Source organism: Danio aesculapii, chromosome 11 (genome assembly GCF_903798145.1).
Source record: "Danio aesculapii chromosome 11, fDanAes4.1, whole genome shotgun sequence".
Classification (NCBI taxonomy): Eukaryota; Metazoa; Chordata; class Actinopteri; order Cypriniformes; family Danionidae; genus Danio; species Danio aesculapii.
Genome location: NC_079445.1, coordinates 26,180,303 through 26,200,187, shown reverse-complemented (window position 1 = coordinate 26,200,187; position 19,885 = coordinate 26,180,303). Strand labels below are relative to the sequence as shown.

At 33.7% G+C, this 19,885-nt stretch overlaps 1 protein-coding gene across 3 annotated transcripts in view; it reads left to right on the top strand.

Moving 5' to 3' along the window:
- Positions 1 to 17,102, top strand: part of kaznb (kazrin, periplakin interacting protein b) — a 370,845-nt gene extending 353,743 nt beyond the window's left edge. For all 3 annotated transcript variants that reach the window (XM_056468005.1, XM_056468006.1, XM_056468007.1), the window contains 7 exons: positions 1,095 to 1,294; positions 3,688 to 3,806; positions 6,788 to 7,019; positions 9,139 to 9,240; positions 10,952 to 11,118; positions 13,915 to 14,023; positions 16,471 to 17,102. In XM_056468005.1, coding sequence (XP_056323980.1) covers positions 1,095 to 1,294; positions 3,688 to 3,806; positions 6,788 to 7,019; positions 9,139 to 9,240; positions 10,952 to 11,118; positions 13,915 to 14,023; positions 16,471 to 16,629 — 1,088 coding nt within the window. In that variant the 3' untranslated portion in view covers positions 16,630 to 17,102. The remainder of the gene's footprint in view (positions 1 to 1,094; positions 1,295 to 3,687; positions 3,807 to 6,787; positions 7,020 to 9,138; positions 9,241 to 10,951; positions 11,119 to 13,914; positions 14,024 to 16,470) is intronic.
- The last annotated feature ends 2,783 nt before the right edge of the window (positions 17,103 to 19,885 follow it).

Below are 19,885 nucleotides of genomic sequence, written 5' to 3'. Positions count from 1 at the left end.
AGTGGTTTTGCAAATCAAATCTGCCAATGATGACCACATGACACATGCGGTCATCGCTTCTCACTAAGAGGGAGTGAGTCATTTAAGAAGCATTTTAAAGCAAGACACTACAGTGGAATAGGGTCAAATATGAAAAGTTATCAGCATACTTCCCTCATTGACTCATCACATTAAGAATTGCAGGCTTTATTGTATTACAAATTTTCTAAAATGTTTTTTTGAAATAGGCAAATGATGCATTATTTTATTAAACGCATTAATTTACGTCTAGCAACGAAAAATTGGATGAAGTTTAGTTCAAAATTCTTAATTAAATTTATTTAGTAGTAGAGTTAAGTTTCATTTACAATGAAAATTCACCTTTTTGTCTCCAAAATTGAGATAATACAGCAAGAAAAAGTAGAAATTTTCACAATTTTTGGTAGAATAAAATTTGCATAAAATCAGGCATATTGTATATGAACAAATCCTACTGTAAAAAACACAGATATGAATAAATCTCTTTAAAAAAATGAATTATAATTACATACAAAAATGGATAAGCTGCAACAAAAGAAACCCTCATTAGTGTATTCTGGATGTTTTCTTTACATTAGACTGAAAAAATACACCGAAATGAACAGGTGTATAAAAATATACCAGTTTTTTCATCTGCAGTGTCTTCCCTTAAGAGCAGACAATATATTGAAATAAAACAGGAGCACGTGGAGGTGGGTGCTTTTCCACACGGCAATAAAAAAGCTTGTATGTGCAGGATGGATCATTCAATTCAGTTCAATTAAGGTTCATTTGTATAGCGCTTTTCGCAATAATTACTGTTTCAAAGCAGCTTTACAAAAGGTGCATTACAGTCAAAATCAGAAAAGTTAAGGTTATTAGTTACCATAACTTTATTAGTTTCTCATAACTTTAACTAATTAACTAACTAATTATGAATAGCTTTTAACAGTTAAAGTTATTAAATATAAACATAGTTAAACTGCAGTTACATGTTTATAAGGGATGTCTATGTATAGATGTTCAATGAAGTGGATAAGGCAGTTTTGTTTTGTTCTCGACCCCTGTAAACCTCCTGGTGTTCCTGACCAATCCAGACTCAGACAGCGTCTCCAGTCAGACGCAGCCCAGCCTATCGGACGGCGAGGATCAGCTGGAGCGGCTGCAGCAGGCGGAGCTGACGCGCAGCAGGCCCATGTCTCTGTGGAGAGCCGGCACTGTGCAGGCTTGGCTGGAGGTGGTCATGGCCATGCCCATGTACATGCGTGCCTGCTCTGACAATGTCAAGAGCGGAAAGGTAAATGCTGCTCTGCTCTTCATTTATGACTGTTCTTTAATTGTATTTTATTTTAGACCCTTTTCCACTGATGTTAATGAAGATGCATTCTTTTTATGCTGAAAATTTGGTTGTGCAACAACATAAATCAATTACTGGTAAAGCGATATTTTAATTTGTAGCAGTATTTCACAATATACTGTATTTATTCATTGTTTCCACACACTCTCAAAACACACACTTTTACACTTAAAGGGTCCATATTGGAACCTCAAAAACATTTGTACCCCAAATTTTTAAAAGGTACACTTTTGTACTTTTGGGTACTAATATGTACCCATAAGGTATTCATAACAACTCTCTTACCTTTATTTCTGATAAGGCAGATATTAAAGGTATAATTCACCCAAAAATGCAAAATATTACTTAACCATTTACTACTTGCCATTTACTCACATTCAACACTAAAAAATGATGGGTTGCACAAAATTCCTTCATGTTGTCCCAACACAATTTGATTAAATTAACTGTTTTTACTAATTGAAGTGGATTGAATAAAACAATTGTTGATAAAACAATTAGGTTGTCCTAAAAAAACTCAAGAATTGGGTTTTTTCAGCTGATTTTAAATAAGTAGTTTGAACAAGCAGCAAAAAATATTCTTTTACGTGAAGCGGGTTTAAACTTTAATGGATTTCTTTCTTTCTGCTGAACACAAAACAAGATATTTTGAAAAATGTTTAGAAAAAAATGCAATAATTGACATCCAGACATTGTAAAAAGTGATTAGTTACTTAAATCGAGTAAACCAATTGTCTTAAGAGCGACACGTTGACCTCACCTAAAAACAATATAAGTAAACGCATTGTAGCTTGGAACTGTTAAGTTGACTTAATTTTTATAATTGTGCAATTTTCACTCACTTTTTTAAATAAAGTCAACTTATTACTTTTTACAGTGTACACTGAAAAAAATGATGTCTGCAAAATTGTTGCAAACAATTTATGTGTTGAATTTAAACAACTTAAATTGAGTAATGTTTTACTTTATTTGTTTGATTAAATTCAGCCCAAATAAATTGTTTACAGCCACTTAACTTAAATTTGTAAATCCAATGAATCATCTTCGAATATTTTTTTTTTCCGTGTAGGAACGAAATGCTATTAAAGTCAATGACAACATTCTTCAAAATATCTTTTGTGTTCAGCAGATTAAAAATATTAACTCGAAGCGGTTTGAAACTAGAGTAGCGTGAGTAAATGATCAGTTTTGGGCAAACTATTTCTAGTAATGTTTCAAGTAAAAACTGTTGAAAATATGGTTTTGTATTGAAGGTAATAGTTACATTTTAAAATATGTTAAAATATAAACGTCACTTTAAATTGAGTCTTTCACAATATTATTTCACTGTAAAAATTCTTGCTGCCTTTATTTTTTTAGTTGAATTGAATTGACTTTTCTAGTAATCTCAACTTTCATATCAATCAAACTGACTGAAAATATCAAGTTAAACTTTGCATAACTTAATAATTTTAGTTGAAATCTGATTAACTTATTAAAATAAGTTACAGCAACAAAAACATTTGTAGTCATGTCTTTATGTCTTGGACATATCAATGTTTTTACAGTGTACAATATAATTGTATTTTAGCCCCCTTGTCCTCAGAGAGATACAGTATATATTTCACGCTAATAATAAAACCGATGGCTCAGTGGTTAGCACTGTCGCCTCACAGCAAGAGGGTCACTGGTTTAAGTCCTGGCTGGACCAGTTGGCATTTCTGTGTGGAGTTTGCATGTTCTCCCCATGTTCGTGTTGGTTTTCTTCAGGTGCTCCGGTTTCCCCCACAGTCCAAAGACATGCGCTATAAGTGAAATGGGTAAACAAAATTGGCTGTAAAGTGTGTGTGTGAATGAGTGTATGTGGATGTTTCCCAGTACTAGGTTGTGGCTGGAAGGGCAACCGCTGTGTAAAACATATGCTGGAAAAGTTGGTTCATTCCGCTGTGGCGACTCCTGATGAATAAGGAACTAATCTGAAGGAAAATGAATGATTATAAAACCTTTTGAGCATCAGTAGCTGCTATATTATATGTATTAGCCCTTATCTCACTAATATTATGTTGGAAAACAAGTGTAGCATTGCTAATAAAATAAATGGCAGCAATATTTGACCTTTTTTCCACTATATTTTAATCAAATAAATGCTACAACAAAAAAAGTGAATAAGAGCAATTAATAACCCTCTGCTTTATTCAGGTAACGAGTTCTGTGGCCCCTAAATAGTTCTTTATTTTACAAATATTTACTTTCCTAAAGCCTCGCTGACATGAATCTGGTTAATGATCACTCTCGAGTAATATTTGCTCCACAGCTGCAGTCATGATGTCACCAGCAGCTGTTTCCTGTTGCAGGTGTTGCTGGGATTGAGCGATGAGGACCTGGAGCTGGGTTTGGGCATCAACAGCCCCATGCACCGCAGGAAGCTCCGACTCGCCATTGAGGACTACAGAGAAGCAGAGAATGGACGAGGGTGAGGCCATGACATCATAATAATGATCATTGCAATATCATTCTCTCTCCATAAAATGATAACACATGATTTAATGTTCATGCTTCCAACTGGAGCTAAATAATGCTGCTTGTTTGCACCACACAGACTGTTTGACCATGACATTATTTATATGTGTACTTTAATTTAGTGTTTTTCATACAATTATGAAGCACACAACTACTTTTCAACATGGTGATGAGCAGTGTTGAATGTAATGAGTTGCAAAGTAGCTGGTAACTGCTGATTACTTATAATTTTCCCCAGAAAAAAATAAAGTAAGGGATTACTTAGCATTTTTAGGTCATTTAATTACATCTACCGTATGTATAGTGTACTTGCCTTAAATACTTTATATGTGTTCAGCATTCCTGAATAAATCCATTAAAAAAATCTCATACAAATACACTACGGGTCAAAAGGTTGGGGTCGTTTTTCTTTTTAAGAAAACTATTCTGTTCATCAAGGCGGCATTTATTAAATGTAAAAATAATTGAATATTTATTATTTTTTGTATGTATTTTCAAATGAAATTATTGCAGTCATTGCTTTTATTACTATTACTATATATTACTATATATACTATATGATGAAAATTCATCATTAAAATGACTGCAATAAATGATTAAATTAAATGATAAACTACTTTTCACAATTTTACAGTTTGTACTGTATTTTTAAATGCAGTCTTGGTGAGCAGGAGAAGCTTGTTTTAAAACATTTAAAAACTCTACTGATCCCAAACTTTTGACTGGTGTATGTTTTTAGAATAATTCTATTTTTCAACTGAAGACAATTTCACGCTTATGAAAAATTCATGTGAGAAATTCATTCATAAGTATATGGCATAAATTTAGAGAAGTATTATTTAGATGGAGTATTTTGCATAGTAACTAAAAAAAGTTATATTTGTCTAATCAATGTACTTGCCTAAGCGACAATGAACTGAACTGAATGTCGATGTTTTATATTTGGTATTCATGAAATATTGTTTCATTACTTTGAAGTGTTTTATCTTTTCATTTTGATAAATAAAATATTTCACATTTACCTTTGACATTTTTAAAAAATATAGCTGTAAGGCCCTGTTTGACTTCAATTTAAAGAATTTAAAGTGCTATTTGTATTGTCTATTCTTTGGGATTTTAACCAGTTTTTAACAGGTAAAGTAATTAAATTACTTATTGAGTCATTCTTTTTTTTAAAGATGAAGTTAATTAACCAAAGTAATGTAAACACAATTTTAATGATGCAATTGGTAATTAGGAATTTAATCTTTTTTTGATGTAACGTATTACCAACACCAGTAATGAGGTGCCAATAATTATGATGCTTTAAATCAGAGATGCCCAAACTAGGCCCTGTGAGCCAAAGTTGGTCCATTGTAACCTTTGATTTCGCCCGCCATCCCATCTGAAAAGAAAGGGAGAATGATGGGGAATGCTGGGATGAATGCCTTCAACAGAGATCATCATTTCTTCATCATTGCTGAGCTCCAAAAAAGCTAATTGAAATTAAATGATTCAATTCAGTGCTGTGAATGAATCCGATTTGTGATATGTACTGTCACTTGACAGATCAAGGACAATGCAGAAGACTTTGACGAGCAAATCAGGCAAGGCAAAAGCAGGTGCAGCTTGCCTCGTGTACTATGTATTGAACTCCATTTTGTTATAAATGTAATTGTTTTTATTGTAATAAGTACATTGTAAACTATAAAAATGTACATATAATTATTAATACATAAAGTAAAAATCTTGTTTCTATTTATTTTTATACGTTAATAAATTAGGAGTTTACCAAGCCAACTTCACTGTAATAGTTTGGTATAGTTACCTCCAGCCCACCACCCTCAAACAATTTCAGAAGAAAAAGTTGGGCACCCCTTCTCTAAATGTATCAATTTAATCAATTTAATTTAAATGTTTAATTTAAAAATCTATATATTACTGCATATAAATGTACATCTGTCCTTAAAGTTGCAAAAAACTGCTTCTTTTTTTTATTTTATAAATCACCCGTTAGAACATGCATGCAGTAAATAAAATAAAAAATATTTCTCTGTTAAGATACCTTAAGGGACAAGGCTGTCAAATTATTGTGAGTTTACTCAAGTTTTATAAAAATGAATTATTATGTGACATTTTTCTCATGTTATGGCAATAAAAGCGTAGCTTAAATGAACAAGTAACTGTCTCTGTTTCACTCAGGAATTATGAATTATTAGCTCCCCTGTTTATTTTTTCCACAATTTCTGTTTAACAGAGATTTTTTTCAACACATTTCTAAACATAATAGTTTTAATAACTCATTTCTAATTACTGATTTAACTTATCTTTGACATGATGACAGTAAATAATATTTGACTAGATATTTTTCCAGACACTTCTATACAGCTTAAAATGACATTTAAAGGCTTAACTAGGTTAATTGGGTTAACTAGGCAGGTAATTAGGTATTAGGTAATTAGGCAAGTAATTAGCGGTGGCACAGGCTGGGTCAGTTGGCATTTCTGTGTGGAGTTTGCATGTTCTCCTCGTGTTCATGTGGGTTTGCTCCGGGTGCTCTGGTTTTCTCACAAATCCAAAGACATGCGGTACAGATGAATTGGGTATAAGCTAAATTGGCTGTAGTGTATGTGTGTGAATGAGTGTGTATGGATGTTTCCCAGTAATGGGTTGCAGTTGATAAGTTGGCGGTTCATTCCACTGTGGTGACCCCTGATTAATTAAGGGACTACGCCGAAAAGAAAATGAATGAATGAATGCTGTGAAAATTTCTTTGCTCTGTTAAACATCATTTGGGAAATATTTAAAAAATTAAAAAATAAAAGGGTGGCTAATAATTCTGATTTCAACTGTATTTACTAATATGAAAAATGTTTCAATAGATGTGATCATTTGCTCTTATTATCCAGCCCCTGTGCATGAGCATTGCTATAGTGTTTCTGTGTTGTCCCGCAGACTTTCTAAAGCTGCAGATATGGACCATCACTGGGTGTCTAAGAGCTGGCTGAGTGACGTCGGGCTGCCACAGTATTCACAGGTCTTCCACAATCAGCTGGTGGACGGCAGAGTCCTGAACTCCATCACACGCAGAGACCTGGAGACCATCTTCAACATCACCAATAAATTCCACGTCACCAGCATCCTGTCAGCCATCCAGCTTCTGCAAATGCTCAATTTCGACAAAGAGGCAAGAACTCGTCAATACAGCTTTTCAAGCATTAGGATCATACTGTATATCTTATCAATATTTACAGCACTACACATAAGTCTTAGTCCCCAGTCACATTTATTGTTTTAGTGAGGGTATGATGACATTATGTTTTAATTTTCATTCTCTTAATTAAAATTTAACCTGAAAATACAGTTTTTGGGGGATCAAGACATTTGAAGAAAGAGTTAGAGAAAGAAGGAAGAATGAAGGAAAAATACTGGAGTTTCTGTCTTGGGTTGATATGCATTTCTACAGAACTGTTGTCAATATTGCCTGAATTAATGGGATTGTGAATGCTAAAAAAGTAGACAGGTTTTAATTTGTCGTGTAATTCCTGCTAGAATTCCTAATTCCACTTGAATTCCTAGAAAGCACCTAGTTTGTAATAGTTTTATTTTTCAGCATGATAATGATCCCAAACACACTGCTATTGTGATGATATTTGGAGAAACAGCTGATGAAACATAGAGAGTCATGAAATGGCCTCCACAGAGTCCAGACCTGAATATTATATACAGTATGTACAGTATAAGCAATCTGGCCTATTATGGGCAGTATGAGAAAAAGAAAGATAGAAAAATGCTTGGCTCATAATTTCAGAAAAGACTCAACAAAAAAGTTTAAGCTGTTGCTTGGTCTGTTAAACACAAACTTTTAATGTTAGTCTTTTGAATCCAAAAGTATTTTGTTCTGAATATTGTGTAGATATTTCCCAAATTTTCTGTTTGTATATTAAAGGTATAGTTCACCCAAAAGTAAAGACCCTGCACTTGCTCCACACCTTCTAGATAGATAGATTTGTGCCTCCCAAAGCTGGTGGTGGCCTAGACTTTTGCACAGTTCTGTATAATTATTTTTTACCTACAGTGCTTAGCATATATGAGTACACCTCGTTTGGAATATTAATATTTTTTATCCATTTCTCAGTGAATATAGGTAATATACAGTTGAAGTCATACTTATTAGCCCCCCTTTGATTTTTTTTTTCTTTTTTTAAATATTTCCCAAATGGTGTTTAACAGAGCAAGGAAATTTTCACAGTATGTCTGATAATATTTTTTTCTTCTGAAGTAAGTCTTATTTGTTTTATTTCGGCTAGAATAAAAGCAGATTTAAAAAAATTTAAAAACCATTGTAAAGTCAAAATTATTAGCCCCTTTAAGCTAAATTTTATTTCCATAGTCTACAGAACAAACCATCATTATACAATAACTTGACTAATTACCCTAACCTGCCTATTTAACCCAATTAACCTAGTTAAGCCTTTAAATGTCACTTTAAGCTGTATAGAAGTGTCTTGAAAAATATATAGTCAAATATTATTCACTGTCATCATGGCAAAGATAAAATAAATCAGTTATTAGAAATAAATCATTAACACTATTATGTTTAGAAATGTGTTGAAAAAATCTCTCCGTTGAACAGAAATTGGAGAAAATAAACAGGGGCTAATAATTCTGACTTCAACTGTATATTGGTGCATTTGAACAAAGCAGATTTATTAAACAGACATATTTATTACAATAATATTTTAGTCACAGAACATCTGTAAAGATAATGCTTTTAAATTCATGCAAATTATTTTTAAAATATTTTTTGTTTCTCTTGATTTTTGCTATTTTTTTATTGAATTTTATTTAATATTTTCCCCTAACATATAAATTTGGGCTACTAATTTTTGAACTATTATTGTAAGTTTTTTTGTTAGATGAGCTGCAGATTTGGCTTCAGTACTGACTAATCTAATGTATATGCACACATTTTGTATTGTAAAGCATCCTATAGAAAATATTCATTTATATGAGCGAATTTGGGGAGGAGTGTACTCGTATAGTATATGCTGAGCACTGTAAATATCTCTTACCATAGATGATGACTGAACATTATTTCACGCATTTTGTGACATACATTATAGTAAACACTTTTGCTTGCATTTATTATGAACATTTTTTTGTCCACTTATTTGATATAGACACCATAATGGGATGTTTCATAGTGTATATGTGTACTGTTACATTCACTCTGAAATTCTGAAATGTGAAGGTGAAATTGTAAAATAATCTGACTGGTTTGTGGTATTATTATATTTCTGCAGTCTATACAGGCACGTCGCACTCAGTGTGAGAATCGAGATCTGGATCCTGTAGTCTGGACCAGCCATCGTGTCATTAAATGGATCAGGGATATTGATCTTAAGGTGGGAAAAAATAAAATACAAAGCTCATACAATGTACTTTACTGTCAGAGAATTCAATAATATCTTAAATAAATATTTTCAATGAAGTCTCAACAAGCTAGCATTTATTTGAAAAACAGTAATACTGTGAAAATTCATTACCATTTATAATGTATTCTATTAATATATATTTAATAAATGTACATTTTCAATATCTGACAGCTATAGACCTACAAATTTATCTGTTGTTTATCTAGTAAACAATACTGTAAAATGTTCTTGGTCCTGAACTATAAAAATATTGGTCAGACTTTACAATAAGGTTTCATTAGTTAACTTACTGACATCAACTACTTCAGCGGTTCCCAACAAGGGGGTCCTGGCCTACAAGGGAGCCTCAGCGAGCTCTGTGGAGGGTTGCGTCATACTTTAAAAGATTTTTAGCAGTGGTAAATTAGGAGAACGATCATGTTGCCTTGTTTTTTTTTTTTTTAGTTTCACTGATTCACCTTCAGCAGCTAATAGTAATGACCCAAGCATATTGGACCTAGGTCAGGAAGTGCCAAACATTTAGGGTCTTACTGGAAACATGAATTGCAGGAAATACCAAGATCGTTACCTGAACTAAATGGTTTTATTCCAATTTCTTGAAGCAAAGAGTCCCTGACCCAGCCACAGTGTATTATCTGCGCCAAAGTTCTTTCTAACAAATGCATGAGGCCGTCCAAATTAATAAGACCTTTGCAGACGGCTCATCCCCAATACCGCAAGGTGTACCCAATACAAATGGCCTACTGATGTTTTGCTTTTATATTTTTCATTAAGTTATTATTTGTGCATAAACATATCTAGAAATAGTAATAAACATACCATTTGTTTAAAAACAAACAAAAAAATTTCACACCTACTGCAAATTTATATGAGCGATAGTATCATTAAATGTGGAGGGAGGCCTTACAATATTTTCCATGGAAAATCCTTTTTTTAATCAGGGGTCGCCACAGCGGAATGAACCGCCAACTTATCCCATCACTGGGAAACACACATACACTATGGACAATTTTAGCTTACCCAATTCACCTATAGCACATATCTATGGACTGTGTGAGAAACCGGAGCACCCGGAGGAAACCCACGCAAACACAAGAAAAACATGCAAACTCCATACAGAAATAGCAGCTGATCCAGCCGAGGCTCGAACCAGCAACCTTCTTTCTGTGAGGTGACAGCGCTACCCACTGTGCCACCATGCCACCCGACATCAGCTAATAGTGAACAATATCTATACAGCATTTATTAATCATAGTTTAACGTTTACTAATGCATTATTGAAATACAAATTCATGCTTGTTAGCATTAGCTAATGCACCATGTGTTAACATGAACTTACAATGGACAACTTTATTTCCATTAACTAACGTAAACCAATATAAATAAATACTGTAACAAATGTATTGTTCATTGTTTGTTCATGTTATTAAATACATAAACTAATACAACCTTATTAAATATTATTATTATTATTTTAACCTTAAGTGTTAAAATAGCTTTCCTGACCACAAATATGTACAGTAGTTATTGGGAATATGTTGACTCAAAAATCTGTTGAACACATAAACCACATATCACTATTCCCAAATGGCTCAAAGAACTGAGGAAAAAAGTATCATTATTTACTGCTCAGATAGTAAGACATTTACTGTGGTATATAATAGCTGCTGTGTCTATTCAGGAGTATGCTGATAACCTTCAGAACAGTGGCATCCATGGTGCTGTGATGGTTCTGGATCCCACCTTCAGTGCAGACAGCATGGCCAAAGCTCTCGACATCCCCAACAACAAACACATGATCCACCGTCATCTGTACGAGGAGATGAAAGTGCTTCTCAATCCAGCAAGGTCTGTGCAGCTGCATTTCTTTTGTAGAAATTCAATAATTAAAGTGGCTATAGAAATGTGATTGTGTCTATTTACAGTGCTCATATATGAGTACACCCCTCTCAAATCTATCTTTTAAATTCATATTTTCGATAGGATGCTTTATACTGTTAAACGTGTGCATATACATTAGATAAATCAGTATTAAAGCCACATCTGAAACTAATCTAACATAATAATGTACAATAATAAAAAAATTTGTAGCCCAAATTTGTAGGTTAGGAAAAAATATTAAAGGGCACGTATTTTACCCCTTTTACAAGATGTAAGATGCTTTTTGTGTCTCCAGAACATGTCTGTAAAGTTTCAGCTCAAAAATACCTACCAGATTATTCATTCTAGCCTCCAGTATCCACCCATTTTGGTGTCTGAGTATACTGTAGCTTTTTTGTGGGCTGTGGCTTTAAATGCAAATGAGCTGCTTTTCCCCACCCACTGTTCCCACGTGCGTGTCTGCTTCTCATCATGCGCTAAGTCAGATAAACAGCACAGTGATAGAGACAGACTCGGATGAAGCTGAAATACAGCTCATTAGTCAAAAATACCAAGTTTATTTCATGTATTTGTGGTGGGGTTTATTCAAGCCTTTCTGATATGATGATTCTCACACAAATGCCATTTGCAGTACACGCACATGGACATATTACCGTTTACTGACACCATGCGGCCGTGGTGATTATTGCAGAATTACATAGCGATTTTACTCTCTTTATTACAATTTGTTTTAAAATCTGTTTTAAAAACGTTTTCAACTTATAAAAATCACCAAAAAAATTCTGTTCTGTGGACATGTTAATACGTTATTATGGAGACATGGCTCATGTCAATCAATTCAGTGGTCAGGGAAATCGCACTAGTATCACCAAATCACTGGAATTTGGGTCTTATTTTAACATCTGAAAATAAAAAAAAAGAGACTTGTTGGGTTTATATTGCTCCAGTATGACAGTTGAAACTATACACCTACACACAGTTCTGTCCAAACAGCTTACAAAAGTTGATTTTCGTCATAGGTGCCCTTTAGACAGATTTTTTTTTAAAATGAAACAAAAACATCTTTAAAATAATGGGTTGACATTTTGCTATATTTTGCATTTATTTAAATGTATTCTCTTACCATTTCTACAGATGTTTGGTGACTAAAATATCATTTTAATAAATATATCTGTTTAATAAATCTGCTTTGTTCAAATGCACCAACCGATAATACCCATATTCATTGTGAAATTGATAAAAAAAATTATTTTCAAACAATTGTTTGTAACAAAACATTTAAAACTAGATTTTGAATGATTATTATGTGAAGAAGGACTTTATTATACACATGTGCCTTTCTCTTCTCTGACACAAATGTTTCTAATGTTTATGATAATGCTGAGAAAACCATTCTATACACTACCTGACAAAAGTCTTGTCGTCGATACCAGTTGTAGAGCAACAAATAATAACTTGACTTTTAGTTGATCATTTGGAAAAGTGATATTGAACTGTATTGGACAATCATGTGATGCAGGAGGTGAGGATAGACGTGTTGTAGTAAGCTCCACTGACTAGCAATAATATTCACCGAAAATCCTCAATTAATTTCCCTTACTGATAGAATATCGACTTTATCAAGACATCAGAAAGTCAGTATTGTTTATGCCGAAACACACTATGCGTCGAAAAGGACGTAAATCATGTCCAGTTTCTAGCATTGCATAAACGAGCGACAGGCTAGACAACCTGAGGATGTTGAAGACGAAATATCATTGCAGACTTTGTGGAAGGAAATTATAGGCAGCCCAAAAGAAATCAGCAAACAAATTGACCGGATGGCCAGTGATATCTACAAAACCTGACAAAAGTCTTTTCGTCGATCTCAGTTGTAAGAGCAACAACTAATAACTTGACTTATAGTTGATCATTTGGAAAAGTGGCAGAAGGTAGATTTTTCTAATAAATCATCTGTTGTACAGCATCCCAATCATCACAAATACTGCAGAAGACCTATTGGAACCCGCATGGACCCAAGAATCTCACAGAAATAAGTCAAGTTTGTTGAAGGAAAAATCATGGTTTGGGGTTACATTCAGTATGGGGGCGTGCAAGAGATCTGTAGAGTGGATGGCAACATCAACAGCATGAGGTATCAAGACATTTGTGCTGCCCATTACATTACAAACCACAGGAGAGGGCAAATTCTTCAGCAGGATAGCACTTCTTCTCATAGTTCAGCCTCCACATCAAAGTTCCTGAAAGCAAAGAAGGTTAAGGTGCTCCAGGATTGGCCAGCCCTGTCACCAGACATGAACATTATTGAGCATGTCTAGGGTAAGATGAAGGGGGAGGCATTGAAGATGAATCCAAAGAATCTTGATGAACTCTGGGAGTCCTGCAAAAACACTTTCTTTGCCATTCCAGATCACTTTATTAATAAGTTATTTGAGTCATTGCAGAGACAAGACTTTTGTCAGGTAGTAGTGTATTGTAGTGTCAATGCATCATACAAAGAAAGGTATTAATTCAAACAACAGTCTCACGTAGACACACCTAAACTGTATAGTCTTTAAACTTAAACATACTAATCAAACTTTCATAAGAGTAATTTAATGACCTCATCTGTCAGCATAATGCTGGGGAATTGCAGAGCTTGTGCAAACATATCCACATTGCTGTCATTAGATGCTTTCTAACAGCAAAGTTGGATGTAGCAAGTGTAAGAAACATAAAAGGACCCTTGTAAGAGTGTAAGTAAGTGCTGTTTCTGTCTTCCAGAACTAATCAGGCTCAGGATTACAGGAAAGAGGGCACTCCAAAACATTCTCCTTCTTCAAACTGCCGTAAAACAGAGGAGGGATTTTCTCCCAGGAAAAATGTTGGCAAGGTATGGGCTGTCCTGTTATTGACACAATATAGACAAATTGTGGACTTTCTGTGCACCTACCTGGGTTGGGTAATGAAACCTGCTGCCAAATTGACTGGTAAACAACAGACAATCAGAATGCAGATATCGGTGTCTCACTTCAGTGTCTCTACAATAACAGAGCTGTTGTATTTAATGCAGAAAAGAGAGTAGATGATTGGAAACATGCTTCTTTATGTGAATAAATAAATCGGCTACACTGAAAAAAAAAAAAATCCACAAATTATCAGTTTTCCATGTTTTGTAATTCATGCGTTTATTTTTTACATTTATTTATGATTTTAAATTAGATTATGGGCTTTGCTCTTTCCTCCAAAAACTTTAGATGTTTAAAAGTTTGAAAAGAAGACTCTTTTTGACTTTTTAATAGTTTAAAATGATATATTTCCTGGGTTGGTATTGTAAATTACGGTGAAAAATGGCAATAAACTGCCAGTATTTTTTCTGTATATGCAGTATAAAATCTGTCACTGGGGTGGTACTCTTTCAAAAGGTACATTTTTTTTCTAATAGGTCCTTAAAGGTACATATTAATACTAACATAATAGGAATTTTGCATACAAAAGTGTGTTTTAAAAGTACTAATGTCTACCTGTACGGTACAAAAATGTATCTATTAGAAAGGTACCACCCCAGTGACAGATTTTATACTGCAAATACAGAAAAAATACTGTCAGTTTATTTCCAGTTTTTACCGTAGTTTACAATAACAATCCAGGCAATATATCACTTCAAACTATTAAAGGGTGACAGATTTTGTACCTTTATTTCTGAGTGTGTATAATAGATTGTTTCAAACTCCTAAAATGTCAATAAAAGTCACTCTGTTAAACTGTAGAGTTGAACGTTCAACATCAAAAGTCCACAGAGCAGAGATCAATGTCCCATAATGCAATTCCTAACCATAAATAAGCAGAAAACCTTTGTAAATAAAAAAGTAAGCTGTTAATAAACAGTTTTTTTACAGTGTATATTTTAAAACAATGGCTTCTAAGTAAAACAATTCAAAATATTTATCATACTGTACACACACAGTCTGATTGTTAACTGTAGATGATGTATAAGCAGCTTACACAAGAGCTTTGAATCATTTCTGCTCTACTCATTTTTTTAGATAGATGCCAGCATTTATTAGGTCTGTTAAAGTCCACATGAACCTGAAGCTGCGACTGTTTTTATTTTGTATTGTGATGCAATTTCTAGAGAAAAGGAATATCAAATGAGAAAACAGTGGGTGTGGCTTGTTTTTTCTGCGAGCTGAATGAATGTAGTGAAGTAGGCATTTCATTCAGAAAGATCGAGAAATGGGTTTTAGAATAGTTATTACAACCCAACAGACACCTCCTCCTCACCATTTCTGTTTGTTGTCAAAACTGACAGTTGGAGGGGTGTGGTTAGGCATGTAACTGAAAAAAACAGGAAGTGCATTTTCAGATTTCAATTAAAGATTAAAAGGGCTAACTAATTTTTTTCTTAATCACATGCACAGATGAATTGTTCACCACAAAACTAGCAAGGTGAGCTAACAAAATCATATGGTTAGTTTTGAATTAATTGGTTCTTTAACAACCAATAGAAACCAAGAGTTACTAGGTGAAAACTCAAATGCAAATTAGATGCGTTTTCATCAAGTTATTAGAACTGCTGACTTTATTATTGGTAACCTTGTAGTCAACAGTAAACAAGGTAAGCACAATGGAGTCAGGTGGGTGTGATATTTGCTACGTCAGAGTTTATTTGGCAAATGAGTTTTCATCTCCTTTTTTTGCATTCTAATCCTTTTTCACAAGTCCAAAACCACCTCAAGTGAGCATAAAAAAACCTTTTTTGCAAGTTAAGAACATATTTATTCAAAATTTGCCATTTCCAACACTCATTTCTCATGCGATACTTCAAAATGTGCATTAACACACACTGAAACAAAATATTTATTGGATTAACCTTAGTTTTTTAAGGTAAGTGTTTGAAAACAATTTATATGGGCTGAATTTTAACAAACTATTTAAGTTGAACATTACTAAATTTAAAATTAAAATTAAAACTTTGGTGAAGAAGTGCAAACACAGCAAATCAGCGCTTTATAGACTGTGACTTAGGTACTGTACGACATTAGGTTTATAACTATTCTGTCAAAAACAAACATTTATAATGAAGTATATTGTGACATTTTAAAACAATATAGGTCAGGACAGTGCAGGAAGTATGGAGTTCAGGTGGAAGTACGTCAACAAGCTGAAATAAAAGTCTCAGCAATTTCAGATTCACTCTGACTTTAAAAGTATTAGGCACTGTTTAGATACTGATACTGTATTTAAAGTATCGATTTGGGACTGGTATGATAAAAAAATTACTCAATCCTAGTATCTACACATTGTTGTAAATAACCATTTTTTTCTGTCGTTCCTCAGAGCCCTTTGAGGTTCAATCCTCTGGTGGCTGTTAGCAGAGAGCTGTCGTTTCAGGGCGGTTGTGGATCTCCACCCAGAGAAGAGCGCATCAAGATCCTGCAAAGGACCAAGGGCAGCCCCATGCATGGCTACTCCAGCATAGAGATCACTAATGTCTGAGTAATCAGCCTTTAAAAGGACCAAATGAGCTCAATTAATTGTAAAAGAAATTAGAAAATTGACCTTTTGCACTTTAGAGAATTTTGTATTGGCAACCAATCATAAGTAAGCACTTAATTAAAAAATTTTATAGACATGCTGCATTAAAAAAAGCTAATATTTTGTTACTAATATAATACTTAGATAACCTTATTCCTGTAAATTCCAGTCAGAACTGTAGGTATGCAGCTGAAATCAGTACCAAATGTTCAGACGTCCATTTCCTCCATCAAGGCCATCACAAACACTGTGCTTGTTTAACCCTCATAATGCATTCAGTTTGAAACTGAAGAATCGTTGTTTTATTGTAGTTACAATTTAATATTTTTACCCTTTGTGTATCTGATAAGAAAATTCTCATTATTGAGTGATTGTTATAAAGACATTAGTATTAGTATTACGGCATTTGCACCTTTTTAAATAATTGACAAAAAATAATACATTTTTGGAAGGACATCTGCTGCGTAAAACATATGATGGATAAGTTGGTGGTTCATTCTGCTGTGGCGATCCCAGATTAATAAAGGGACTAAGCCGAAAAGAAAATGAATGAATGAATGAATAGAATGAATGATGGACTGAAAAATATCAGATTCCTCGTAGGCCTACACCTCATGACTGCTTGAAAACAGTCTAGATTTAACAAATTTAGATATTAACTTAAATATTTCTTTCCGTTTTTTGCATTTGCTCAAATGAAAAAAATATCAATGTTACACTGTGCAAATGGTGTGGAATAGATGCACATATTCTTGTTTATCGACAATAATTCAGTCCCAAATGTATTTTAGGTTTTCGAAAAAGTTTTTAACACAGATATAATACAGATAATTTGACAAGATTATTTGTGACACATAAAGGTGCTGCATGTATACATACATAGTCCAAAATGACCCAAAACATAATGGTTAAAAAACCTTAAAGCACCTACAAACACTTAAAAATAACATTTGCTGTTTGTTCAAACTACTTATTAAAATTGAGATGAAACACAAATATTGTATTTTTTGGGGGACAACTAAATTGTTTTATGTTCAATACACTTAAATTTATAACTAATAGTTACTTTCATTTTCCTTCAGCTTAGTCCCTTTATTCATCAGGGGTCGCCACAGCGAATGAACCGTCAACTTATTCAGCATATGTTTTATGCGGCGGAGCCACTGTGTCGCCTAAAAACGAATAACTTAGCTTAATTTTTTATGTTGCCCCAACACAAATCAGTTGTGTGGAACCCAGCCTTTTTTACAGTGAAGTTTTGTTCCAATACTAAAAACAATAGAGGTTTTTAGAGTTCAGAAAATGAAGCTGAATGCATTGTGAGGGTTAAAACTATGGGAAATGCTGGAAAGAGGAATAATGCTGTGAATACATTGTGAAAGTGTTTCAAATCCATCAGCAACATCTTTTCTTTGTTTTAAGAATCTGTAGACATCAGATGTCTAGATGTCTGTGTTTTCAGACTTTCATTTGCATATAAAATTAAAAGCAGCAGCCACTTTAGTAGCAGTGTAGTTTGGGTAATAGATTAGTCTCATAAAAATCACTCCAGTTTGATTGAAATTCGTTTTCCACATTCAAAAAAAATAATTAGGGGAATAAAAGACAAAAAAAGTAGTTTTTTTCTCTTTGATTCCCTTGTTGTGAGTTGCAATGTCTTTGTCTTTTCATGCATGCAATTCAATTTGTTCAATGAAATATATATACAAATGCATTGTATAGTGATCATTCACAGGAGAAATGAAAATGCAAGAGAGATTTTGATCGTGATTGGAAAGACTTTAATCGTGTATTTAAAGGGACAGTTCACCCCAACATTTTTATTCTGCCATTTTTTTAGGCAAGGCAAGGCAAGTTTATTTATATAGCACATTTCATACACAGTGGCAATTCAAAGTGCTTTACATAAACAGGAATAAAAGAGACAAGTATAAATAAAATAGAGACATATTTTATAAAAACAGATGGGAACAGCGTAAAGACGTTTTTCCAAAACACTGATGTATCATATTTTCTCATTTTACTCTGGGACTTCCCCATTCTGGTGATTACAACCCCCCTCAGTGGACTTTTTCGGTACCTATTAATTTATTGGACATCTACAACAGATTCAAATTTTTCACCTAAAATCGAAAAGTTAAGCTTTACAGCTCTAATTATGTGCTCCACAATTTCAACTTCCTTCAGGAAGTAAATCGCACGGCCCCTGATTTCTACACCCTCCCGGGAGTAGATCGCTTTAGCTAGCTATTACTCACTCCCTTTTAGCTTTTTTACTCACTCTTCACTAGTCAAAAACTTTTTTCTGTTGAACAGAAAAGAAGATATTTTGTAAAAAAAAATCTGAAAATCTGTAACTATTGACTTCTATAGTAGGAAAAAAAATACTATGGAAGTCAGTGGTTACAGGTTTTCAGCTTTCTTCAAAATATCTTACAGAAAAAGAACCTCACAAACTTTTGGAACCATTTGAGGGAAATAAATAATGAGCAATTTTCATTTTTGGGTGAACTCTCCCTTTAAGGAGTGAGAAAGTCATGAGCAGGGCCTTCAGATGAGTGTATGGAAAGGCAAAATGCAGTAAAAAAAAAATCACCAGTCCAATGCAACACGTGCGCTGCTCATTTTACAGCTGTGTTTTTACAAGTCATCCACAGCGCAAAGACAGCAAAACAAGTTCTGCTGCTCAGTGTGAAACAGCATCGGGCTTTGATGCAAACTGCGTCTGTCAAGGTTAGACAACATGATTAATGACTGTATTTCACAAATTCAGCCAGTCATTATTTCTACAGTAGATCTTCTTCAAGACCTTGTTGGAAATGCCAGCTATGAATCACAGATTTCCTGTTGCTTTGACTCAGGATGTCTATTGATAGACATTGTGACGTTTGTGGCACAAAATACCAGCGATAAAGGACCAACAGCTTCAAAATATTAAAGTTGTTGTGGCGCATTTTAAGATGGGTTTTGCTATCACACATCATTTTGATATCACTGTACTTTGTGGGATTAGTGAACGTACATTTGAGAAACATATGTATATAGAAATATACCATGTGTCATTGACACAGTAATATGTATAAAAAATAAAACTCTACATGCATATGTCTGAGTGTTGCTGTGTGTTTTTTTAGGATAAAATAGATTTAAACATCAAAAAATAAAAGTGAAACAGATTTTTTTTTCAATGTTTTCTCTTTTCTTTTTTTCTGAGTGA